This window comes from Gorilla gorilla, chromosome X (genome assembly GCF_029281585.2).
Source record: "Gorilla gorilla gorilla isolate KB3781 chromosome X, NHGRI_mGorGor1-v2.1_pri, whole genome shotgun sequence".
In the NCBI taxonomy this organism is placed as follows: Eukaryota; Metazoa; Chordata; class Mammalia; order Primates; family Hominidae; genus Gorilla; species Gorilla gorilla.
The window spans coordinates 115,353,603-115,376,820 of NC_073247.2; the positions used below are offsets into that span (position 1 = coordinate 115,353,603).

A 23,218-nucleotide genomic window follows, 5' to 3' on the forward strand; every position below is an offset into this window, starting at 1 on the left:
ACCTCTGAGATAGTTTGATAACCTCAAGAAGAAAGAATTGGCCCAAATTATATATAGTGCAGGTGAAATCCAGTGAGAAAAGTTTCTTGAGTTTCCTTCATAGCCTCAGGATGAGCAAATAATAAGAGGCTTTTAAAAATCCAATGTGAAAAACCCACAGCTAACATCAAATTCAATGGTGAAAGCCTGAAAGCCTTTCCTTTAAGATCAGGAACAAGACACCTGCATTCAAAATAATATTGGAAGTTCTAGACAAAGCAATTACATGAAGAAAAAGAAGCATTCAAATTATAAAGAAAGTAAAATTATTTCTGTTCACAGGTGACATTACCTAGTTTGTAGAAAAATTTAAGGATTCCACAAAAGAACTGTTCGAACTAATAAATTCCGCAATGTTGTAGGATACAAAACCAACACATAAAAATCAGTTGCATTTTTATACATTGACAGTGAACAACCCAAAAAGAAAATTAAGAAAACAATTCCATTTGCAATAGCATCAAAAAGAATATAATAATTAGGAATAAACTTAACTAAGGAGGCAAAAGACATCTGCACTGAGAACTACAAAATGTTGATGAAAGAAAATTTAAAAGACAGAAATAAATGGAAATGTATTCTGTGTTCATGGATTGAAAGACTTAATATTGTTAAGATGTCAGTACTAACAAAAGTGATCTATAGATTCAATCCCTATCAAAATCTCAATGATGCAATGATGTTTTTTGCAGGAATAGAAAAATGCATCCTAAAATTCATATGGAATCTCAAGGGATACTGAATAACTAAAACAATCTTGAGAAAGAAGAACAAAGTTGGAGGTCTCACACTACCAGATTTTAAAACTTACCAAAAATCTACAGTAATCAAAATAGTATGGTACTGGCATTAAAGACAGACAAATAAACTAATAAGATAGAATAGAGAGCCTAGAAATAAACTCTCGCTTATACGATAATTGATTTTTGACAAGGGTGCCAAGACCATTCCATGAGGGAAAGGACAGTCTCTTTAATGAATATGTGAGGAAAACTGAATATCCACATGCCAAAGAATGAAGTTAGATACTTCCCTTACACCATATACAAAAATAAACTCAAAATAGATCAAATCCCTAAATGTAAATCTAAAACTATCAAACTCTTAGAAGAAAACATAGGGGGGAACCTTCATGACATTAGTTTTGGCAATGATTTCTTGGATAACAAAAGCACAGGCAACAAAAAAAATAGATAAATTGGATTTATCAAAATAAACTTATGTGCATCAAAGGACACTAACAACATGGTGAAAATGCAATCCATGCAATGGGAGAAAATATTTGCAAATCATATATCTCATAAGGGACTAATATTTAGAATATATAAATAACTCCTACAACTCAACAATAAAAAAAAATCAAATTAAAAACTTGGCAAAGGACCTGAATGACTATTACTCCAAAGGAGATATACAGATTGCCAATAAGTACACGAAAAGATGCTCAACATCACTAATTAGTAAGGAAATGCAAATCAAACCACACAATGAGATACCACTTCACATTCATTAGGATGGCTATTATATGAGAAAAAAAAAATAACAAGTATTGGCAAGGATGCAGAGAAACTGGAACCCTTGTGCATTGTTGATGGAAATGTAAAATGGTACAGCCACTGTGGAAAACAGCATGGCAATTCCTCAAAAAATTAAACATACAATTAATATATGATCCATCAATTCCACTTTGAGTACATACCCAAAAGAATTGAAAGCAGGAGCTTGAATAGATATTGTATGCCAATGGTCAATAACAGCATTATTCACAATAGCCAAAAGATGGAAACAACCCAAGTGTCCACCAAGGGATGAATAAATAAATAAAATGTGATATAGACATACAATGGAATATTATTCAACCTTAGAAAGGAATAAAATTCTGATACATGCTATAACATGGATGAACCTTGAAGACATTATGCTAAGTGATATAAGCCAGACACAAAAAACAAATATTGTATGATTCCATTTATATGGGGTACCTAGAGTAGTCAAATTCATAGAGACAGAAAGTAGAATGGTGGTTACCAGGGACTGGGTTTTGGGGGGAATGGGAGGTTGTTGTTTAATGGGTACAGCTTCAGTTTGGGAAGATGAAAAAGTCTGGAGACAGATGGTGATAATGGTTGTACAACAATGTGAATATATTTCACGTCACTAAACTGTACACCAAAAATGATTTATATGGTAAATTTCGTTATATATAGATATATATATAAATACAGTAAAAAAGTCCAATGTCATCATTATGAAAACTCTTAGCAATGAATACTAAAGAAGGACTATATAGTAAATTAGGATTTCTGCTGTACCTGTGTAAATAAACAAGCCAAATCTAATGAGTTCAGCCTCATTTTGTGGTCAAGAATAACCATACTTTGAAATTAATGTTTATCAAAAATAGAAAAACTATAGGAAAAATGTTCTTCAAAGGAAAATTGTGTGTTATTTATAGTACACCCTTCTGGGTTGTTTGATTCTGATTCTATGGGAGCAATATTATAGCTCTGTACACTTTTAGTTACTTAAAGAAATGGAAATAATTCCAGTCTATAAATATGCAAATGAATTTTGTACAGTGAGGGTGTGGAAAAGAATGGCCTTCCTCTCTTGCGGCAAAGCCTGAGAAAGAGGTTATTTTCAGTTTAAAAATAATGAAGCTTTAAAATTTCATGCAGTCATATCTGTTAATATTTATTATATTAAGTAGTAAAACAGAAAATTTTAATATATTTATATTAATTCATGTTAAACTTACAATAAAATATCCATTACATTCTGTAAACCTACATTGTAAATTTATATGAAAAATATGTTTTCTAAAACAAGTCATAAGGAGATGGACTTTTTATTTGAAAATCTCTTTAATATTTATTCTAACAGAAGTCTGTTGAATTCTTATATATGTTCCTGCAATTAATCTGTTGAATATAATATATAAGGTATCTCTGGAAAATTTCAGCATATATTTGTGAGGGAATGAGAATGAAAAACATAGATAACATCTTACAGGTCCCGTGAATGGCTGACCTACAAAAATAACTAAAAGAACTGATTCGTTAGTAAAGTGGTATAATGCAACATTATTAAGTATAACCCACTATTTTATTTTTTAAACAAATTGGACCATAGATACATTAAACTAAAATTGATAATATCTAGTTTGTTGTAAAAAAATGTTTTAAAATTAGCAGGACATCACACTTCAAGAACTAAAGTAGATTCAATGTTACTGGAACATGGTTCTTACCTTTGGTTTTGAATACAGCGTGCTTGTGGATATCCCCAGAAAGCATCAGGCTCGGGTGGTCTGGATCTCTCTGGAGGTGATAGTGGAGCACTCAGTGTAGCAACCTGGCAGCCAGCCTTGGTGGTGATGTGCTCAAAGATGTCGATAAGAAAATCATTCATGATGCCCAAGAAATTTAATGTAGTGCTGATATCAGGATGAAATTGCTTCAGAACCCTGTAAACATAGATGTAAATATAGACAGTTACTCAACTGTCTCCATAGCATCTCTTTTCACATCTTCCCCTTCTGTGTTTTGGAAATGACTTTCTTAAAGCCCTTTTTGTTAAAGTCAGATTTAGAAGAATGCTCAGCCATGACGGACATTGTTTTCAGTACCTTGAAATGAAAAAGATAGTGGTTGGTGACAGGGAGGTGCCCATGTATAGGCCCTGTATTCAAATGAAGTACTGGGTACACACACAATTTCTAATTAGATGAAATGTAATTCGAGGAAACCCTGCCAATAAACCACACAATGGCAAATGTGATTGGATAGTTCTATGTGGCACAGTCCAATGAGAAGGCATGAAACGGTCAGGCTGACTGAAAGCTTCCTGTAGGCTCCACCAAGAGCACTTTGAAGATACCATCTACAGCAGCTAAATTGTAGCAATTTCAGCTTCAACTTGTTGAGTGATTCTGATCTCCATAACCCGGTCTGTGATGCCAGAGGAATGATGCTGGCCACGTTCGGGCCATTTGTCCAGTAACCCAGAATCTAATGTCACCCTGGGCTAAGCCACTGTGGCTTGAGCAGGAATCCTCCCACATGGGAGAGGAGCTCGTGGAAAACAAGAGACCTGGCTAACAAACCACTGCCTCCAATTCTTATCAAAAACCTCAGTGACTCAAGGAAAGATGACAAAACTATGGTCTCCAAACAACACACACAAAAAACAGGAATATGTATTAAAATGTAAAATATTCATGAGCAATAAACAATTTAAAAATAGTTTTCTTGACAATACTTAGGTCCTAGAAACATACTTTAAACTGTATAATTTGTGGATAAATATCAGGGCTCTTGGCTGAAAAAAGTTACTAAACTAAACATCTAACTAAACTCCTTAGGGAGAAAAGGGAAATAATGTAGGAAATATTATTCAATGGAAAGGATATCTCTTTCAAATATCTATGATAATACAACTGAAAATATTGAATGAATGTATAAATTTGTGGAAAATATAAATGACAGAAACTAAACCCACTCTCCTCCCCACAAAAGAGATTTAAGGACTAAGAAGAATGGAAGAAATCGAGGTCACCAGTGAGCTACCATCCCAAAAGGCCAGGCTTCCAAAAGTATTTCATGTCAAACCACTAAGGAACAGGTGTTCTTTTCTCTTAATGGAACGGTGTCAGATTACGAAGGGAAAAAATATCATTTTGATGTAAGGAAAATATGCCAAAAAGAGTTCTGACCAGTGACATTTATAAGCAAGAATATAAAATCTTACATAAAATATTAGCAATTACATCTGGCATCATAGTTAATGATGAACAAAAAGGGACAAAGCAGGATTCATCCAAAAATACAAAGATGTTCCAGTAAAATACAAGTATGATTCACCTTATGATGTTAAAGGAAAAAAGGGTAATCTTCGGTTAATCTCAGTACATGATTTAACTTCCTTTGCTAATATAATGAGTTATACAATATTTGTTTCATGGTAAAATACTAGCATTACCATCATTAGAGTCAGGATTCAGAAAAATTGAGCCCTCTCATCAAGACTATTATTTATCAAGATCTGGTGTATTTTAAAAAATCTTATAAAAGGACTTGAAAAAGGATTTTACTGCAGAGGAGACCTGGAAAAACTACAACAAAATAATCAGCAAGTAAACTGCCCAAAGAGGTACCACATGATTGACTTACACATTTGGGACAACATTTTGGGAAACCAAGGCTTTTTTCAGAGCCATGTGTGGCTTGAAAAAAAGGCTTTCTCTTTCAGAGAAAGAGCTGTGGACATATTTGTAAAAAAACATTTCATTAAGTCACTTAATTTATATCATGCTGCTTCAAAATGCCAATGTCTGTCAGTATGCCATACAAATGTTTTACCAAAATTATTCTAGCATATTGGTCTCATACACATTGTATTATGGAAAAAGGCATTTTTAATATATCAAATCCATGAGGACAGTTATAGCGTTTTTGCCATTTTCCTCTTGTAAATTCAGAAAGTAAATAGAAACATTAGTGAAAGAACATTAAAAATGCGTTATAATTTGGCTGAGAGTGCAGGGGTGATTGAGATAGATGAATCTGGTAAGTAGAGGAAAAAAACAGGGCTTGATGCTGAAAGGCTAGATGGGGCAATGAGTACATCTGATTATTAACCTGGTGGGTGCATGACGAACAAGGAGACTGGGCAAGAGTGCTCTAATTCTGTGTTAAACAAAAAAAGACTAAGGGAAACAGCTTTAACTGCTGTAAATAATGTACTATAAGCAGGACTCCTGGGGAAACAGTGTTACTGGAATAAAAATATCACAAGCTTTTTTTGAATTCATGTTAATACATAATGAAAACAAAAAGCACAGAAATATATATCATAAATTTCAAGAAACAGTCCAATTCCCTTACCAAGCTCTCTGGACTCTGAAATTTGTATTCTATTTCATTGAGGCTTATTCAGTTCTGTTCTTTCCCAGTCAAAAGTCTTTTTAAAAATCATAAATCTTAATGAGCTGCAATTATGCATGACTCAGATGATGTGAGCATTCAATGAGTGCAGCTCATACCCCACTCTCTGCTGGGTCAGCCAATGTAGGACCCGCAGCCCCTGAGCTATTGGCCCAGAGTGTGGGGAGCTGACCCTGCTGAACCAATAAGAACCTTCCTGGGATGTTCAGCCTTGGATGTTGAAGAGGAAACTGGTGTGGCTCTTTGCTTAGGTTTGGTAGCTTTATTGTCTAATCTTTTGCTTCCAATCATGGAGATTTAAGGATATAAATTCAGGGCTAGTAGTTGTGGACATAATTCCTGCCTCATACATCATGTTAGTCCATTTGTGCTGCTAAATACCTGAGACTGGGTAATTTATAAGGAACAGAAAGTTATTTCTCACAATTCAGGAGGCACCAGCAAGTTTGATATCTGGTTGAAGGATCAGGTTCTGCTTCTAAGAAAGCATCTTGTTGCTGCATCCTCATTTGGAGGAAAGTGTAGGGACAAAAGGGGCCTAGGCAGTTCCCTCCAGCCCTTTTATAAAGTCGTTTATCCTGTTCATGAGGGCAGAGCCCTCATAGCCTAATCACCTGCTAGGGCCCCCACCTCTGAATACCATTATGTTGGATATTAAGTTTCAACATGAATTTTGGAGTAGACACAAACATTCAAACCATAGCACATGGCAACTGATTAAGAAAAATAATGTCACACACACACACACACACACACACACACACACACAAGCTAAATGAATGTTATCTTATTTTTTTCACTTCCAAGCACATATGCCTGAAAATAAAACCCACCACCTCAACTTGGAAGGATGAAATCCCAGCTCCCAGTGCAGTCACCAGTACAATGGGTTTGGTCCTTATTCCTGGCCCCTTACTGCCCATCTCCTCTTTGATCCTGGCCTGTTACTACTGGATAAGAGGAGAATAAGGATGGTGTGAGGAGGAGAAAGTTTGAAAAAGTAGCCACTCTTTCCCCTTATTTTGAGGGACTTTAAAAACAAATCTAGGGTCACAGGCAGGTTTTGCCCAGTCCCTGAGGAGGACATTAGGGGAACATGAGAGCACCCAGACTTCTCTTTAGTGGGTCATCAGTCCAGTCCTTGCATGCTGACCCGTGGTCCATCTGAGAGATGTGATAGGCCAGCCCTGCCCCTCATGGCTTCTACTATTACTAAGTAATACCAAAACCTATCCATAATTTAACTACCTCTGCTTCCAAGATCTTTCCACACAGAGGTAAGTGTGAACAACATCAGCCTTTGGAGGTTGAAACTAGGCAGGGACCATATGGCTTTGGGTGGACCTGATGCTTGATCAGATATTTTGTCATGCACTATAAGGAATCTTGTTTTAAGAATAAATAATATGCATAGTCATTACACTTGTTAAAATAATTGTGAATAGTGAATTCTGTCCCTTCTAGTAACTGAGAGTCCTTTCCCAGATGGAATCTTCTCACAGAACTGAAGGACCTTACCCATGGCCGGGTAGGTTTTGGGTTAGGTCTGACACCAGAACCCAGGACGATCTCCTGAATTTCACTCCAGCGTCTGCTCTATCAGACATGGCATGAGACTGAGTGTTTGAGCCTATCAGAGACTCATAGAAACTGTGCCTCTCTGCATTAACCTGCTTGCCAAGAAATACGTTAAAATAAAATCTAAATGCTATGTTGATTTGCTTGATCTCCCTCAATATTCACTTGGGTAATTAATTCAAATTAAAATGTGTAAGCACATTTTTCTCTTAACAAACTCCAACAACTGGGGATATCAGCAATCATGCTGAATTCCAGGGGCTGCTTCTGTTTTTCACTGTCTTTGAATTTCTTCTTGTGGCCTCAAACCTGAACCCATTTTCAACTCCATAGGTATGTGGTTTTGTAGACAGGAGGGTGACAGAGGGATTACAACGGAAGTAGCAGTGCTATATTTGTGTTTTTATCCCATGTTATTTGAAGCTGTAATTTGTTCATTTTCATTTCTGTGTTGTAATGCATTATAGGACTATAACACTATTCTTCTGTTGATGAACATTTGCATTGCTTTATGTTTTGTACTTAATGATCAATCTTGTTCACATCTTTTGGTGGACATAAAAACTCATTTCTGTTGCATATATACCAGGAGTGCAACTACTGAGTCAGAGCATACATGAATGTTTAACCTTAGTAAATACTGACAGCTTTCCAAAGTGCTTTTTCAATTCGTAGTTCCAGCCAGAATGTATATGTGGGTTCTAGTTACTCTGTATCCTTACCAACTCTCCACATTATTTGTCTTTCAACTATTATACACCCATTTCACAGATGGGCTAACCCCTGGGCCTAGAAGAGGTTACTTTTCTAAAGTAAATACCAAGTCTGAATTCTAGATTCTTTCCACTATGCCAGGTTTTCAACTTTTAGATTATGAGTTTCCAGTACTCAAGTATTGGTTGTTCCAATTACACAGGATAACACTTTTGTAACTTTAAAATTATATGTATTTTGGCCGGGTGCAGTGGCTCATACCTGTAATCCCAGCACTTTGGGAGGTCGAGTCAGGTGGATCACTTGAAGTCAAGTGTTCAAGACCAGCCTGTCCAACATAGGAAACCCCATCTGTACTAAAATACAAAAATTAGCCAGGTATGGTGGCACACGCCTGTGATCCCAGCTACTCAGGAGGCTGAGGCACAAGAATTGCTTGAACCCAGGAGGCAGAGTTGCATGAGCCGAGATGGTGCCACCGCACTCCAGCCTGGGTGACAGAGTGAGACTCTGTCTCAAAAATAAAAAATAAATTACATGCATTTTGAGTTACCCCCACAAATGAATAGAATGATACCTGTACCCTGATATGCATCTATATTAGTAGTCACTCAACATCATATCTCAATGATGACGATTGTTGTGGTGGTTGAGGTTAAATTGTTTCCTTTGGTCTAAGACATGGGCTGACAAACTTTTTCCATAAAGGGACAGAAAGTAAATATTTTAGGCTTTGTGGGATATCTATTTATGATTTATTTTACTCCTAGTATTATTTCGTCTTTTATACAGGTTATTAAGGTTAGTATTGCTGCATAACAAATTACTCCAAAATTTAACCATTTATATTCAAGAAGAGTTCAGCTGCTAGGTTCTTATTCTGGGACTCTCATGATGTTGAGGTCAAGATGTCAGCTGGAGGCCAGGCGCCGCGGCTCACGCCTGTAATCCCAGCGTTTTGGGAGGCCAGGGTGAGTAGATCACCTGAGGTCAGGAGTTTGAGGCCAGCCTGGCCAACATGGTGAAACCCCGTCTCTACTAAAAATATAAAAATTAGCCTGGTGTGGTGGCATGCACCTATAATCCCAGCTACTCAGGAGGCTGAGGCAGGAGAATCGTTTAAACCCAGGAGGTGGAGGTTGCAGTGAGCTGATATTACACCACTGCACTCCAGCCTGGGTGACAGAGTGAGACTGTCTCAATCAATCAATCAGTCAATAAAATATGTCATCTAGGACAGCAATCATGTTAAAGTTGGACTAGGATGGAAATCCAAGAGGGCTCACTAACAGGGATGGCAGTTATTGCTGGCTTTTGGATTACAACACAGCTGGAGCTGTCAATCAAAGAGCAAATATATGGCCTTTTCAGCATGGTGGTTTCAGGGTAGGAAGAATTGTTACATGGCAGCTGCTTCTCCAAGAGTGAATATTCCAAAAATGCCAGGCAGATCTTTGTGGGGTGTTTTGACCTAACCTCAAAAGTCACACAAAGTGATTTACACTGTATTATACTGATCAAAATAGTCGCAGGGCCTCCCAAATTCAAAAGGAAGAGACAAAGTCCACATCTGTCAATGGGAAGAATGGAGAGGTCACATATCATATGTGGAGCGGGACATAACAACTTCGGAAATTAAATCTCTTCCCCAGGTAAATAAATGGATGCAATATGCATATAGATATTCAATAGATCAATGTTGTTAATAGTAAAAGTATGGAACATTTCTAATGCTAATCAATGGGGAATTGATTAAATAAACTTTGGTAACTCTAAAGAGTAGAATATTATGCAACCATTAAAATGTATAAGGTAGTCCTATGTAGACTGACATGGGAATGTTCTGAAGATATAGTTTTAAGTGAAAGAATCAAGTAGCAGAACAGTATATACAGTACAATTTCATTAAATATACAAATTGTATATGAAATAAGCATAGAAAAATTTAATAAAATATAGCATACAACCCCACCCTCTACATTATATATATGTTTGATTTTCTGTAGTTTTTATAATTAACAACATAGTAAACATTTAGCTACATACATCAATAAATCTTAAAATTCTCATAACTTTTGATCCATTAATTCAAGTTCTTAGAATAAATCCAAATAAAATAATCAAGGAAATGTACTAACATATAAATATTAAAACATGCACAATAGAGAAAAATTATGTGACTTTAATTCAATCCATTATAGTGAAAATCTGCATATATAATACTTTGAAATAATATTATGACAGATTTTTATCACAGCTTTATTGAGATATAATTCTCATGCCATATAATTCGCCTATTTAGGGTGCATAATCCAATGGTTTTTTAATATACTCACAGAGTTGTGCAACCATCATCACAATCAACCTTAGAACATTTTCATCACCTCAAAAAGAAATCTCATGCCCATTAGCAGTCACTAACATTTTCCCTTCAATTTCCCACCCCTAGCCCTATGCTACTACTAATTTACCTTCTGTCTCTATGGATATACCAATTCTAAATGCTGCATATTAATGGACTAATACAATATGTAATAATTTGTGACTGGATTATTTCACTTGGCACAAGGTTTTCAAGGTTCATTCATGTTTTAGCATGTATCAGCACTTTGTTCCATTTTTTTGCCAAATAATATTCCATTGTACAGACATACCATATTTTATATATCTATTCATTGAGTGATAGGTATTTAAGATATTTCTACTTTCTAACTATAATGAATAATGCTGCCAGGAACATACACATTCAAGTTTTGTGTAGGCATATTGTTTCATTTGCCTTGGGGATATACTTAGGAGTGGATTGTTGCGTCATAAGGTAATGCCATGTTTAACATTTTGAGGAACTGCCCAACTGTTTTCCACAGTAGTGTGCCATTTGATGTTTCCACCTATAGTATGTGATGTTTCCAATTTCTCTACATTTTTGCAAACACCTGTCATTATATTTCTTGTTTATTATATCCATCCTAGTGGGTATAAAGTGGTATCTCATTATGGCTTTGATTTGCATTTTCCTGATGGCTAATGATGTTGGGCACATTTTCATGTATTTATTGGCCATTTGTATATTTTCTTTGGAGAAATACCTATTCAGATCCTTTGCCCATTTTAAAATTGGGTTTTTAAAATTATTTAGTTGTAAGTATTCTCTATGTATTATAGATACAAGTCCCTTAACAGATACATTACTCGCAAAAATTTTTCCTATTCTGTTAGTTATCTTCTCACTTTCCTGATGATGTCCTTTGAATCATAAAAATTGTGCATTTTGATGGAGCCTCATTTATCTATATTTCTTTTGTTTCTTGAGCTTTTGTTGTCATATCTAAAAAACCATTGCCTAATCCAAGGTCATAAAGAATTACACCTAAGTTTTCTTCTAAGAATTTGATAGTTTTAGCTCTTACAATTAGGACTTTAATCTATTTTGAATTGTTTTGTAGATGGTGTGAAAAAGAGGCCCAAATTCATTTTTTCTGCAGGTAGATATCCATTTGTCTCAGCACCATTTGTTAAAAAGACTATTCTTTCATAGTTGAATTTTCTTGGCACAACTGTAGGTATGAGGGCTTATTTCTGGACTCTCAATTATATTCCATTGATCTATATGTCCTTATGCCAGTACCACACTGCCTTGATAGAAATCTGGAAGTGTGAGACCTCCAATGTTTTCCTTCTTTTTAAATATTGTTTTGTATATTCTGGGTTTCCTGCATTTTCATGTGGATTTTGGGATCAGCTTACCAATTTCTGCAAAGAAGCCAGATAAGATTTTGATAGAGATTACATTGATTCTATGGATCAATTTTGGAAATACTAAGTCTTCAGATCTATGAATATAGAATGTTTTTCCATTTATTTAGGTATTCTTTTATTTCTTTCAACAATTTTTTTTAGTTTTTGGTGTACAAGTCTTGGACCTTTTGTTGAATTTATTTCTAAGTGTTTTATTATCTTTATGCTATTTTAAGTGGAATTGTTTTCTTACTTTCCTCTTTGAATAGTTCATTGCTAGCACATAAAATACAATTAATTTTTGTATATCAATCATATATTCAGCCACATCGCTGAACTCATTTGTTAGTTCCTACAGTTCTTTAGTGAATTATTTGGGATGTTCTATATGCAAGATCACATCACCTGCAAATAGATAGTTTTACTTCTTTCCTTTCAACCTGGATGCCTTTTATTTCATGTCTCTTGCCTACCCTGAAGATATCTGAATGTATGTCAGAAAATAAAGCTCTTCATTTTCCCTCAAATATTTAACTAGTTATACAAATATAGTTTCTATAATAGCCTATTTTTTACTACTGATCAGAAATGTTTCCCTATCACACACTAAAAACTTGTATATTTGGGTGTGTTAGTGGGCTTTCTTGTTTTATTTCTCTTACTGTGCTTATTTCAGTACTATATTGGTTAAAATTGTAGCCTTATAAGTCATTCTGCTTCCTTGAAGTGTGAATTGTCCCACCAGGGATAAATGAAATAGTACGCCAGATAAGACAATGTAGCTAGCACAGTGCTGCTAACGTAAGTGGCATCTCTAGAGGGCAATATCACTTACTTGTGGCTGTCCTTTGTGTCCCACCACACATAGTAGTGTCACTATCAATTGGGTTGATGATGAACAGTTAATAAAGAATTATTTTTACTGTGTATTAAGTGCCCAATATATAAGGATTAATTATTTTTATAAACCAAACACCCAAAGATAACCAGATTAAACGGGTATACTAAGAAGATTATGTAACTAAATCTGTAATGATGGACATTTGTGCTGTTCCATTTTTTTTTAATTATAAACTAAGCCAATGGAATCACTACTGTAGTTATAATACAAACAAAGAATAAGTGTTCAATAAATAATTGCTATGGGAATCTTTTTAACATAAATTTTTTGAGACAGGGTCTGGCTCTTTCACCGAGGCTGGAGTGCAGTGGCACAGTCACAGCTCACTGCAGCCTCTACCTCCCGAGAGCAATCAATCAATTCTCCCACCTCAGCCTCCCAAGTAGCTGGGACTACCGGTGTGCGCCACCACACTGGGCTAAATTTTGTAATTTTTGTGGAAACAGGGTTTTGCCATGTTGCCCAGGCTGGTCTCAAACTCCTGGGCTCAAGCAATCCACCCATCTTGGCTTCCCAAAGTGAAAATTTTAAATATAAGACTATTTTAGCACTGTATTAATTATCTCTGTGGGTACATCAAAAAGCTAGAAAGATATCAAGTTAACAACCTAACATCACAACTAAAAGAGCTAGAGAACCAAGAGCAAACAAACCCTAAAGCTAGCAGAAGACAAGAAATAGTCAAAATGATAGCTGAACTGAAGGAGATAGAGCTATGAAAAACCCTTCAAAAAATCAGTGAATCCAGGAGTTGGTTTTTGGAAAAAATAAAATAGATAGACTGCTAGCCAGACTAATGAATAAAAGAGAAAAAAATCAAACACAATCAGAAATGATAGGGGGATATCACCACTGACGCCACAGAAATATAAAAACCATCAGATAACACTACAAACACCTTTATGCACATAAACTGGAAAACCTAAAAGAAATGGATAAATTCCTGGACACATACAGCCTCCCAAGATTGAACCAGGAAGAAATTGAATCCCTGAATAGGCCAATAACAAGTTCTGAAATTGAGGCAGTAATAAATAGCCTACTGACAACAACAACAACAACAACAAAAAAGCCCAGGACCAGACATATTCACAGCTGAATTTTACCAGAGGTACAAAGAACAGCTGGGATAGTTTCTATTGAAACCATTCCAAAAAAATTGAAAAGGAAAGACTCCTCCTTAATTCATATTAAGAGGTCAGCATCATCCTAATACCAAAACCTAGCAGAGATACAACAAAAAAGAGAAAACTTCAGGCAAATATCTTTGAAGAACATTGATGCAAAAATCCTCTATAAAATACTGGCAAACCAAATCCAGCAACACATCAAAAAGCTTATCCATCACGATCAAGTTGGCTTCATCCCCGAGATGCAAGGTTGGTTAAACATATGCAAATCAATAAATGTGATTAATCATATAAATAGCACTAAAGACAAAAACCACATGATTATTGCAATAGATGTAGAAAAGCCCTTTGATAAAATTCAATATCCCTTTATGTTAAAAACTCTCAATAAACTACATATTGAAGGAACATACCTCAAAATAATAACATCCGTATATGACAAACCCACGGTCAATATCAGACTGAATGGGCAAAAGCTGGAGGCACTCCCCTTGAAAACCAGCACAAGACAAGGATGCTCTCTCTCTCACCACTCCTATTCAACATAGTATTGGAAGTTCTGGCCAGGACAATCAGGCAAAAGAAAGAAAAAAAGCATATTCTAATAGGAAGAGAGGTAGTCAAATTATCTTTGTTTGCAGATGAAATTCTCCTATATCTAGAAAACGCCATTGTCTAAGCCCAAAAGCTTCTTAAGCTGATAAGTAACTCCAACAAAGTCTCAGGATATAAAATCAATGTGCAAATATTGCTAGCATTCCTATATACCAACAATAGGCAAGCTGAGAGCCGAATAATAAATGAACTTCCATTCACAATTGCCACAAAAAGAATAAAATTCCTAGGAATATAGCTAACAAGGGGAGTGAAGGACCTCTTCAAGGAGAACTACAAACCACTACTAAAAGAAATCAGAGAGGATTTCAGTGAGGACCCAAACAAATGGAAAACATTCCATTCTCATGGATAGGAAGAATCAGTATCATGAAAATGGCCATACTGCCCAAAGAAATTTATAGATTCAATGCTATTTCCATTAAACTACCATTGACATTCTTCACAGAATTGAAAAAAACTATTTTAAAACTCATATGGAACCAAAAAAGAGCCCAAGTAGCCAAGACAATCCTAAGCAAATAGAACAAAGTTGGAGGCATCACACTACCTGACTTCTAACTATACTACAAGGCTACAGTAAACAAAACAGCATGGTACTGGTACAACAACAGACATATAGACTAACAGAACATAATAGAGAACTCATAAATAAGACTACACACCTAGAACTATCTGATCTTCAATAAATCTGACAAAAACTAGCAATGGGGAAAGGATTCCCTATTTAATAAATAGTGCTGGGAGAAATGGCAGCCATATGCAGAGAATTGAAACTGGACCCCTTCCTTATACCATATACAAATATTAACTCAAGATGGATTAAAGACTTAAATGTAAAACCCAAAACTACAAAAACCCTATTAGAAAATCTAGGCAATACCATTCAGGACATAGGCACAGGCAATTGCAACAAAAGCAAAAACTGACAAATGAGATCTAATTAAACTAACGAGCTTCTACACAGCAAACAAAACTCATCAGAGTGAACAGACAACCTACAGAACGGGATAAAATTTTTGCAATTTATCCATCTGACAAAGGTCTAATATCCAGTCTCCAAGAAGCTTAAACAAATTTACAAGAAAAAAACAACCCATTAAAAAGTAGGCAAAGACATGAACACACACATCTCAAAAGAAGACATACATGAGGCCAAAAAACATGTGAAAAAAAGCTCAACATCACTGATAGAGAAATGCAAATCATAACCACAATGATATACCATCTTAAGCTAGTCAGAATGGCTATTATTAAAAAGTCAAAAAACAACAGATGCTGGTGAGGCTGCAGAAAAAAAGAAACACTTTTACACTGTTGGTGGGAGTATAAATCAGCAACCATTGTGGAAGACTGTGGCGATTCCTCAAAGACCTGGAACCAGAAATATCATTTGACTGAGCAATCTCATTACTGGGTATATACCCAAAGGAATATAAATCATTCTGTTATAAGGATACATGCACCCGTATGTTCATTGCAGCACTATTCACAATAGCAAAGATATGGAATCAACTGAAATGCCCATCAATGATAGACTAGATAAAGAAAATGTGGTACATATACACCATGGAATACTATGCAGCCATAAAAAGGAATGAGATCATGTCTTTTGCAGGCACATGGATGGAGCTGGAAGCCATTATTCTCAGCAAACTAATGCAGGAACAGAAAACCAAACATCATGTGTTCTCACTGGGAGCTGAGATGAGAACACATGGACACATGTCAGGGAACAACACACACAGGGGCTTGCTGGGGGCAGGGAGGGAGAGCATAAGGAAGAATAGCTGGTGGCTGCCAGGCTTAATACCTGGGTGATGAGATGATCTATACAGCAAACCACCATGGCACATGTTTATCTATGTAACAAACCTTCACATCCTGCACATGTGCCCCTGAGCTTAAAATAAAAGTTGAAGAAAGAAAATTATCATTGTGGGTAACTACTAGAAGTGAAACTACTGGCACAAAAGATCAAATATTAATTTTTTTTTTGAGACGAAGTCTCACTCTGTCGCCCAGGCTGGAGTGCAATGGCGTGATCTCGGCTCACTGCAACCTCTGCCTCTCGGGTTCAAGCAATTCTCCTGCCTCAGCCTACCGAGTAGCTGGGATTACAGGCACCCACCACCACGCCCAGCTAGTTTTGGTATTTTTAGTAGAGATGGGGTTTCACCATCCTGGTCAGGCTGGTCTTGAACTCCTGACCTCAGGTGATCCACCCGCCTCAGCTTCCCAAAGCGCTGGGATTACAGGTGTGAGCCACCGTGCCTGGCCAATATTTTTATTTTTAAATAATTTACAAAGTTGATCTTCAGAAAAATTTCACCAACATATTCAATAAGAGCAGGGGAGAGTGCATGTGTCCCCAATCCTTCAACAAATCTGTTAAAAATTTTCATGTAATCTAATCTATCAGCATTTGTCTCTTTGTTATACAGTCACACTGCGTATCGATTGGTCAACTACAACGGACAGCATAGAATACGATAGGCTATAGTATGTAGCCTAGGAGTGTAGTAGGCTATACCATATAGATTTGTATAACTACACTCTACGATGTTCGCACCACCACGAAATTGCCTGATGCATTTCTCAGAACATATCCCCGTTATTAAGTGGCACGTGACTGACTATAAAGGCCTTCCACACCAAAAGCTTATGTGGAGATAAACGGAGTCTACCCATAAGAGAACAAACAAGTGCTACTTATTCACAGCTTTTTTATAGCAAGGAAGTCAAGCCACCATCATTTCAGTCTGGCAGAGATTCAAAGGCAGGCAGGGGAGTGGGAAAGCTTTATAGTGGAAAACAAAAACACAAAGACTTCAACTATGCTCTGATTGGATGTTGTTGACGTGAGGAAGCTAGAGGCAGGTCAACTAGAGGCAAGCATCCTATGTGATTGAATATGGGTTCATATTTGGGTTTTTCTTGTTTGTCATCAGGTCAAAAAAATTAAAAAGGCCAGAAAGGCTAGCAAATTGATTAAAGTCCTGAACATTTCTGCAGATGCTATACTTTGGCTTTTTGAGCTGCTTGCAGCAAAGGTTGTGGGTCACAGTTCTATTTTCGTATGTGGTCTGGTCATTGTCTCTGTATATTCAGTTTCTCACTTAAGATAAATTAATCGTTGTTTTATTTTGCTTCAAATATAACTTTATTTTTTATTCATTTGAAAATTTATGTTTGTACATGTCAGGAAAAAGGGACAATTTCATTTATTTTGGAAAATTTTTCTTAAGTTTTTTCTAAAGGGCAATATTCTATTCTTTATACAGTACTTAAGTTCACATTCATACGATTTTATCGGGTGGGTCTACGTTATTTCAGTGGAATTTAAAAGCAACATTATCAAGACTCCTCTTCTGGACCGCCCAACTCATTAAAAAAAAACCTGTGATTTTCATTAAAATTCTTTCTTTGATTAATTTCTTAACAAGAAGAAAAGGACAAAAGGGCCCAGGGAGGTAAGAGGGTACCTGCTGGAGAGAGGTGGTGGGTGGCTGGAAGCGGCTGGCTAGGAGGCGGGGCGTGGGGCGGTGGAACTCCTGTGCTGCGGCATTCACGTGATCTGCCCGGGCGCAGATGTAGGCACCGGTCCGAGTGCCCGCCCTCTGTCCCCGCGGCTGGGTCTCGTCTGCTCCGGTTCCTGGGCTCCTAATTCTTGGTCCAGCTTCTTCCAGGTTAGTGTGCGGGCCTTCCACGCTGCCAGCGGAACACTGGAATGGCGGAAGGGGAACGGGTACGGCAGGGGGAAAGGCTGGGGGTGGGGTCGGGTCGAGTCGAGGGAAGCTGGCCCGAGTGTGGACAGAGATGGCGGTGGGAAAACGGCTAGGGGTGGCTGAGGGGGAGCACGTAGGCAGTGGGCAGAGGGTGAGGAAGGCGAGCACCCCCAAGTATCCATGCTCGCTTTCCAGGCACATCCTCTTCTCTGCCCTTCGTCCATTTTGGAGCCGGAGATGGTGGGCTGGGGACGCCCCAGTAGTGAGACAGTGGAAGTAAACCCCATCTGCCGTTCCCGTGCGTAGAGAAAAACGTTGACCGCGAGGCTGGGGAGGAGAGTTGCCTCTGAGGAAGAAGGGCACAGAGACCCAAAATTAGTTAGGAAAGCATCCTGGTTTGGTGCCCGAGGCCTGGAAAGAAATGGCGGCTGGGGTGCGGCGGAGGTAGGGGAGGAAAACGTTGGATGAGAAGGGCCTGGACTCAGGAAAGGGAACCGCGTCCCTGTGAGCCCGCTGAGCGCGCAGACCCTGCCCCTGTCTCCTGTCTGTCTGCAGGTCTGCGCGTCTGTTGTTCCCAGCGCTCTGCGAAGCCTGAAAAGGAGGAGCAACCTGTCCAGAATCCCCGCAGGTCCGTGAAAGTACGGGGCTGCATGGACAGGGGCCCACAAGGGTTGAGAGTGTGGAGGGCCCGACCAGGGCCGAATTGGGGCCCTTCCCATTCCCCCACCCACATGAACACACACCTTACTAGGCTGAACCAGTGCAGAGAAAGTGGCAGAGCCTGCCACGTAATGGCTGGCTCACGTGTGTGGGAGGAGTGGCGGGCTACGTGGTGGGCAGAAGGCCCTCTTGGAGGCCCGGCCAGCTTAGGGGAACCCTCATCAGGGGTGAGATGCAAGTACTATCCAGACCTGCATTCCACCCCATGCACTCAGTCTCCCATGTCTCCTCTTTGTCTCCTCTTTCCTCCACCCCCATCCCCCAGGACAGGAAAAGGAGGGGAAATCTCGACATGGAAAAACTCTACAATGAAAATGAAGGAATGGCTTCAAACCAAGGAAAGATGGAAAATGAAGAACAGCCACAGGACGAGAGAAAGCCAGAAGTAGCTTGTACTCTGGAAGACAAGAAGTTAGAAAACAAGGGAAAGACAGAAAACAAGGGCAAAACAGGAGATGAGGAAATGTTAAAGGATAAAGGAAAGCCAGAGAGTGAGGGAGAGGCAAAAGAAGGAAAGTCAGAGAGGGAGGGAGAGTCAGAGATGCAGGGAGGATCTGAGAGAGAGGGAAAACCAGAGATAGAGGGAAAGCCAGAGAGTGAAGGAGAGCCAGGGAGTGAAACAAGGGCTGCAGGAAAGCGCCCAGCTGAGGATGATGTACCCAGGAAAGCCAAAAGAAAAACTAATAAGGGGCTGGCTCATTACCTCAAGGAGTATAAAGAGGCCATACACGATATGAATTTCAGTAATGAGGACATGATAAGAGAATTTGACAATATGGCTAAGGTGCAGGATGAGAAGAGAAAAAGCAAACAGAAATTGGGGGCGTTTTTGTGGATGCAAAGAAATTTACAGGACCCCTTCTACCCTAGAGGTCCAAGGGAATTCAGGGGTGGCTGCAGGGCCCCACGAAGGGACATTGAAGACATTCCTTATGTGTAGTGTCCCTGGCAGGCATTTACCAGGCCATGTGCTTTAACGTTACGGTAATACTTTACTTTAGGCATCCCTCCTGTTGCTAGCAGCCTTTTGACCTATCTGCAACGCAGTGTTCTCAGTAGGAAATGTTCATCTGTTACATGGAAAAAATGTTGATGGTGCATTGTAAAATTAAAAAACACAACTTGCAGAACCAAATATATGGCATCAGTACATTTTTGTAAAACTACAAAGATACTTACCTAGTAATATAATATAGAAAACAATTCTGAAAGCTGTGTCCACTAAAAGATTAACAGTGGTTATCTGTGGGTGATTTTTTCTGTTCTTTTTTGTTCATCTGTCCATTTTTCTCCTAAAAACAGATTTCTTTAGTCATAAAAATAATAAAAGATAAAGTATTGGAAAACAGTGAATATTTGAATTTCATTCATTTGAATAAGCATTCAAATGAACTGCCCAGTGAACTTATAAAGACAGTGGATATACTTAAAATTCTTGTTGTGAGGACATAAAATGATAGGTAAAAGTTGCATTACCTCTAGGATTGGAAGCTGGAGGAGTCAACTCGATGGTTATTACAGAGCCATTGCTGTAAGGGACAGCCTTGACATCTGTGAAACAGGGATAAAATTAGCCTAGACGTGTGGAGAAGATCAAATGAGGTATTGAGTGTGTGAGCTGTGTTAGGCTGGCTCCTACTCTCTCCCCTTGCACTAGCAGAACCAGTGCCCAGTCAGATGCTTGGGAAGGGCTGAAGGAGGGTCTCACCTGTGCCCAGAAATCAGACAGCTGAGAGATGGGTGCCACTCTTCCTGGGTAATGCCATACTTGAAAGGTAGTGTGCCCCTTCTCATGGATCCTGCACCCTCCTAAGGCCCCAGCTGCTGCTGGTGGGCTGGAGACCATGATGGACTAAGCAACACTGTCCCAACAGAAAAGTGGAGAATTCCCTCTCTACCTACAATAGAATTATCCTAACTCAGGTTGTTAGTACCCAATTGTCACTTGGGCCTTGATGTTTTATAAAGTTTTTACAAAACACTGCTTTCCATGTTTTTTGTTGATTTGTGTATATTTTTGCATATAGCCGTTTCTACCGGATTTAGATAGTGGAGATTGAGCCAGGAGAAAAAGCTGAGTGACGAGATGCTGTGCTATTCTTATTTGTTAATCTCTAGTCTGCTAACACTTTTTTCTTAGGAATTGTCTCCCAGGAAATTTCTGTTAATCCCTGCTTTACTATTTCAACAGACCCATCTACCTATGTGATTTTTTCCCCCTGGCTCTTGAGTAGCTTTTTATTTCCTTACAGTATTTTTTTTTAATAAACTTTTAGGATGGTTTTAGATCTACACAATTATTGCAAAGATAGTACAGAGTATCCCATATGCACTGTCCCCTATTATTAACATCTTACATTAGTATGGTACGTTTGTCACTGTTAACCAATATTGATACATTATTATTAACTAAAGTACGTACTTTATTTGGATTTCCCTTAATGTCCTTTTTCTGTTCCAGAATCCCATTCAGGTTACATTTAGTCGTCATGTCTCCATAGGCTCCACTTAGCTGTGAGAGTTTTTCAGACTTTGCCTGTTTTTGATGACCTTGACACTTTTACGAAGTATTGGTCAGGTATTTTGTATAATGTCCCAAAACTTGGGTTTGCTTGTCTTGTGATTACACAGGCATTATGTGTTTTGGGAAGAAGACCAGAGGTAAAATGCCATTCTCATCATATAAAGGGGACATACCATCAATATATTTACCACTGTTCTTATCGTTGGTAACCTGACTGAAGTAGTGTTTGTCAGGTTTCTCCAAGGTTAAGTTTTATTTTTCCCTTTCCATACTGTATTCTTTGGAATAAAGTCACTATTGGCAGCCCACACTTAAGGAGTAGGGCATTATTACCTCCTTGAAGGCAGAGTATTGACAAAAATTATTTGGAATCCTTCTGCAGAGGATATTTGACTCTTATTCCCCACTTATTTATATATTCAGTTTATTTGTATCAATGTAGACTCATGACTATTTGATACTTTGGATTAACGCAATACTACTTTACATGTTTTTGCTCAAATTGTTCCAGCTTTGGTCATTGGGAGCTTTCAGTTGGCTCCTGTATTCATCTGACACGCTTCCATTGTTATGTTGTAGAGGGTTTTTTTTTTTTTTAGTATTTACTTACATTCTGGCACTACAAGATGCTATAGCTTTATCTTTCATATTGCCCAAGTCCTAGAATTAGCCATTTCTCCAAGTAGCCCTGGTATCTTATGTTGGAGAATGGTGTTAGAAAAACAAGATCTGGGTGCTAGACATACTCATTGCTGCTGAAATATAATTGCTTCTAGGCCCTCTCAGTTGACATAGCAAAAAGATATATGTGTATATAATACCCATACATATATAAAGTATTTATGGAAATATAAATATTTCTGTATATAACCATCTGTATTTATATAAGGCTAAACATAAATTTATACTAGTGTCTCCAACTAGTCTATTACTGCATGCATCATTCTAGCCTCCCCTTGCTTATTTGTAACCTTCTACTCCAACTGTGAGAAACCTGTCTCCTACTATCTGCCATCCATTTTACTAATTGTTTATTAATTATATATAGTGGCTTCAAAATTGTAAACCTGTGCCCCTGTGGAAAACAACTTTATCAACTGGAGTAGAGTGCTATGTACAATTCCTTTTGCCTTTAGTCTTACAGACTCCACTCATTTCTAAATTTACCTATGTCAGTACCTTATTCCCCCATCCCTTTCAGTGAGATTGTTTCATACATTTGCGATACATTAAAATTCTTTTCTCACATTCTGCATTTGGGGACTGCTATTGTAAATGGTACTTTTACATTTCAAGTTCTAATTGTTCATTGCTAGTATATAGGAAAGCAACTGACTTTTGTATATTAATCTTGTATGCTGGGACTTTGCACCAGGCATTTGTCAGTTCTTTGGCAGCCATGTCAACTGCAGATAAAGACAGTTTATTTCTTCCTTTCCCATCTGTATATGTTTTATTTCCCTTAAAAAAATTTATTTTGTAGAATTGGTACATTTCATCTATATTAACAAATTTGTAGGCATAGAGTTGTTCATATTAACTTCTTAATGTCCATGGGATCAATAATGATAACTCCACCTTCATTT

General features: G+C 37.8%; 1 protein-coding gene across 3 annotated transcripts; it reads left to right on the forward strand.

Annotated features, from left to right (window-relative positions):
• Positions 1-18,277: 18,277 nt before the first annotated feature.
• On the forward strand, positions 18,278-20,243 carry TCEAL4 (transcription elongation factor A like 4). 3 transcript variants are annotated; one of them, XM_004064591.5, is made up of 3 exons: positions 18,278-18,349; positions 18,944-19,016; positions 19,374-20,243. In XM_004064591.5, the coding sequence occupies exon 3, from the start codon at positions 19,401-19,403 to the stop codon at positions 20,046-20,048; it is 648 nt and encodes a 215-aa protein (XP_004064639.1). In that variant the 5' UTR covers positions 18,278-18,349; positions 18,944-19,016; positions 19,374-19,400; the 3' UTR covers positions 20,049-20,243. The 3 variants fall into 3 exon arrangements, with proteins under 3 accessions (XP_004064639.1, XP_018875224.1, XP_063559001.1); XM_019019679.4 differs by having other exon boundaries at positions 18,287-18,349; positions 19,379-20,243; XM_063702931.1 differs by lacking the exon at positions 18,278-18,349 and having other exon boundaries at positions 18,853-19,016; positions 19,379-20,243.
• The last annotated feature ends 2,975 nt before the right edge of the window (positions 20,244-23,218 follow it).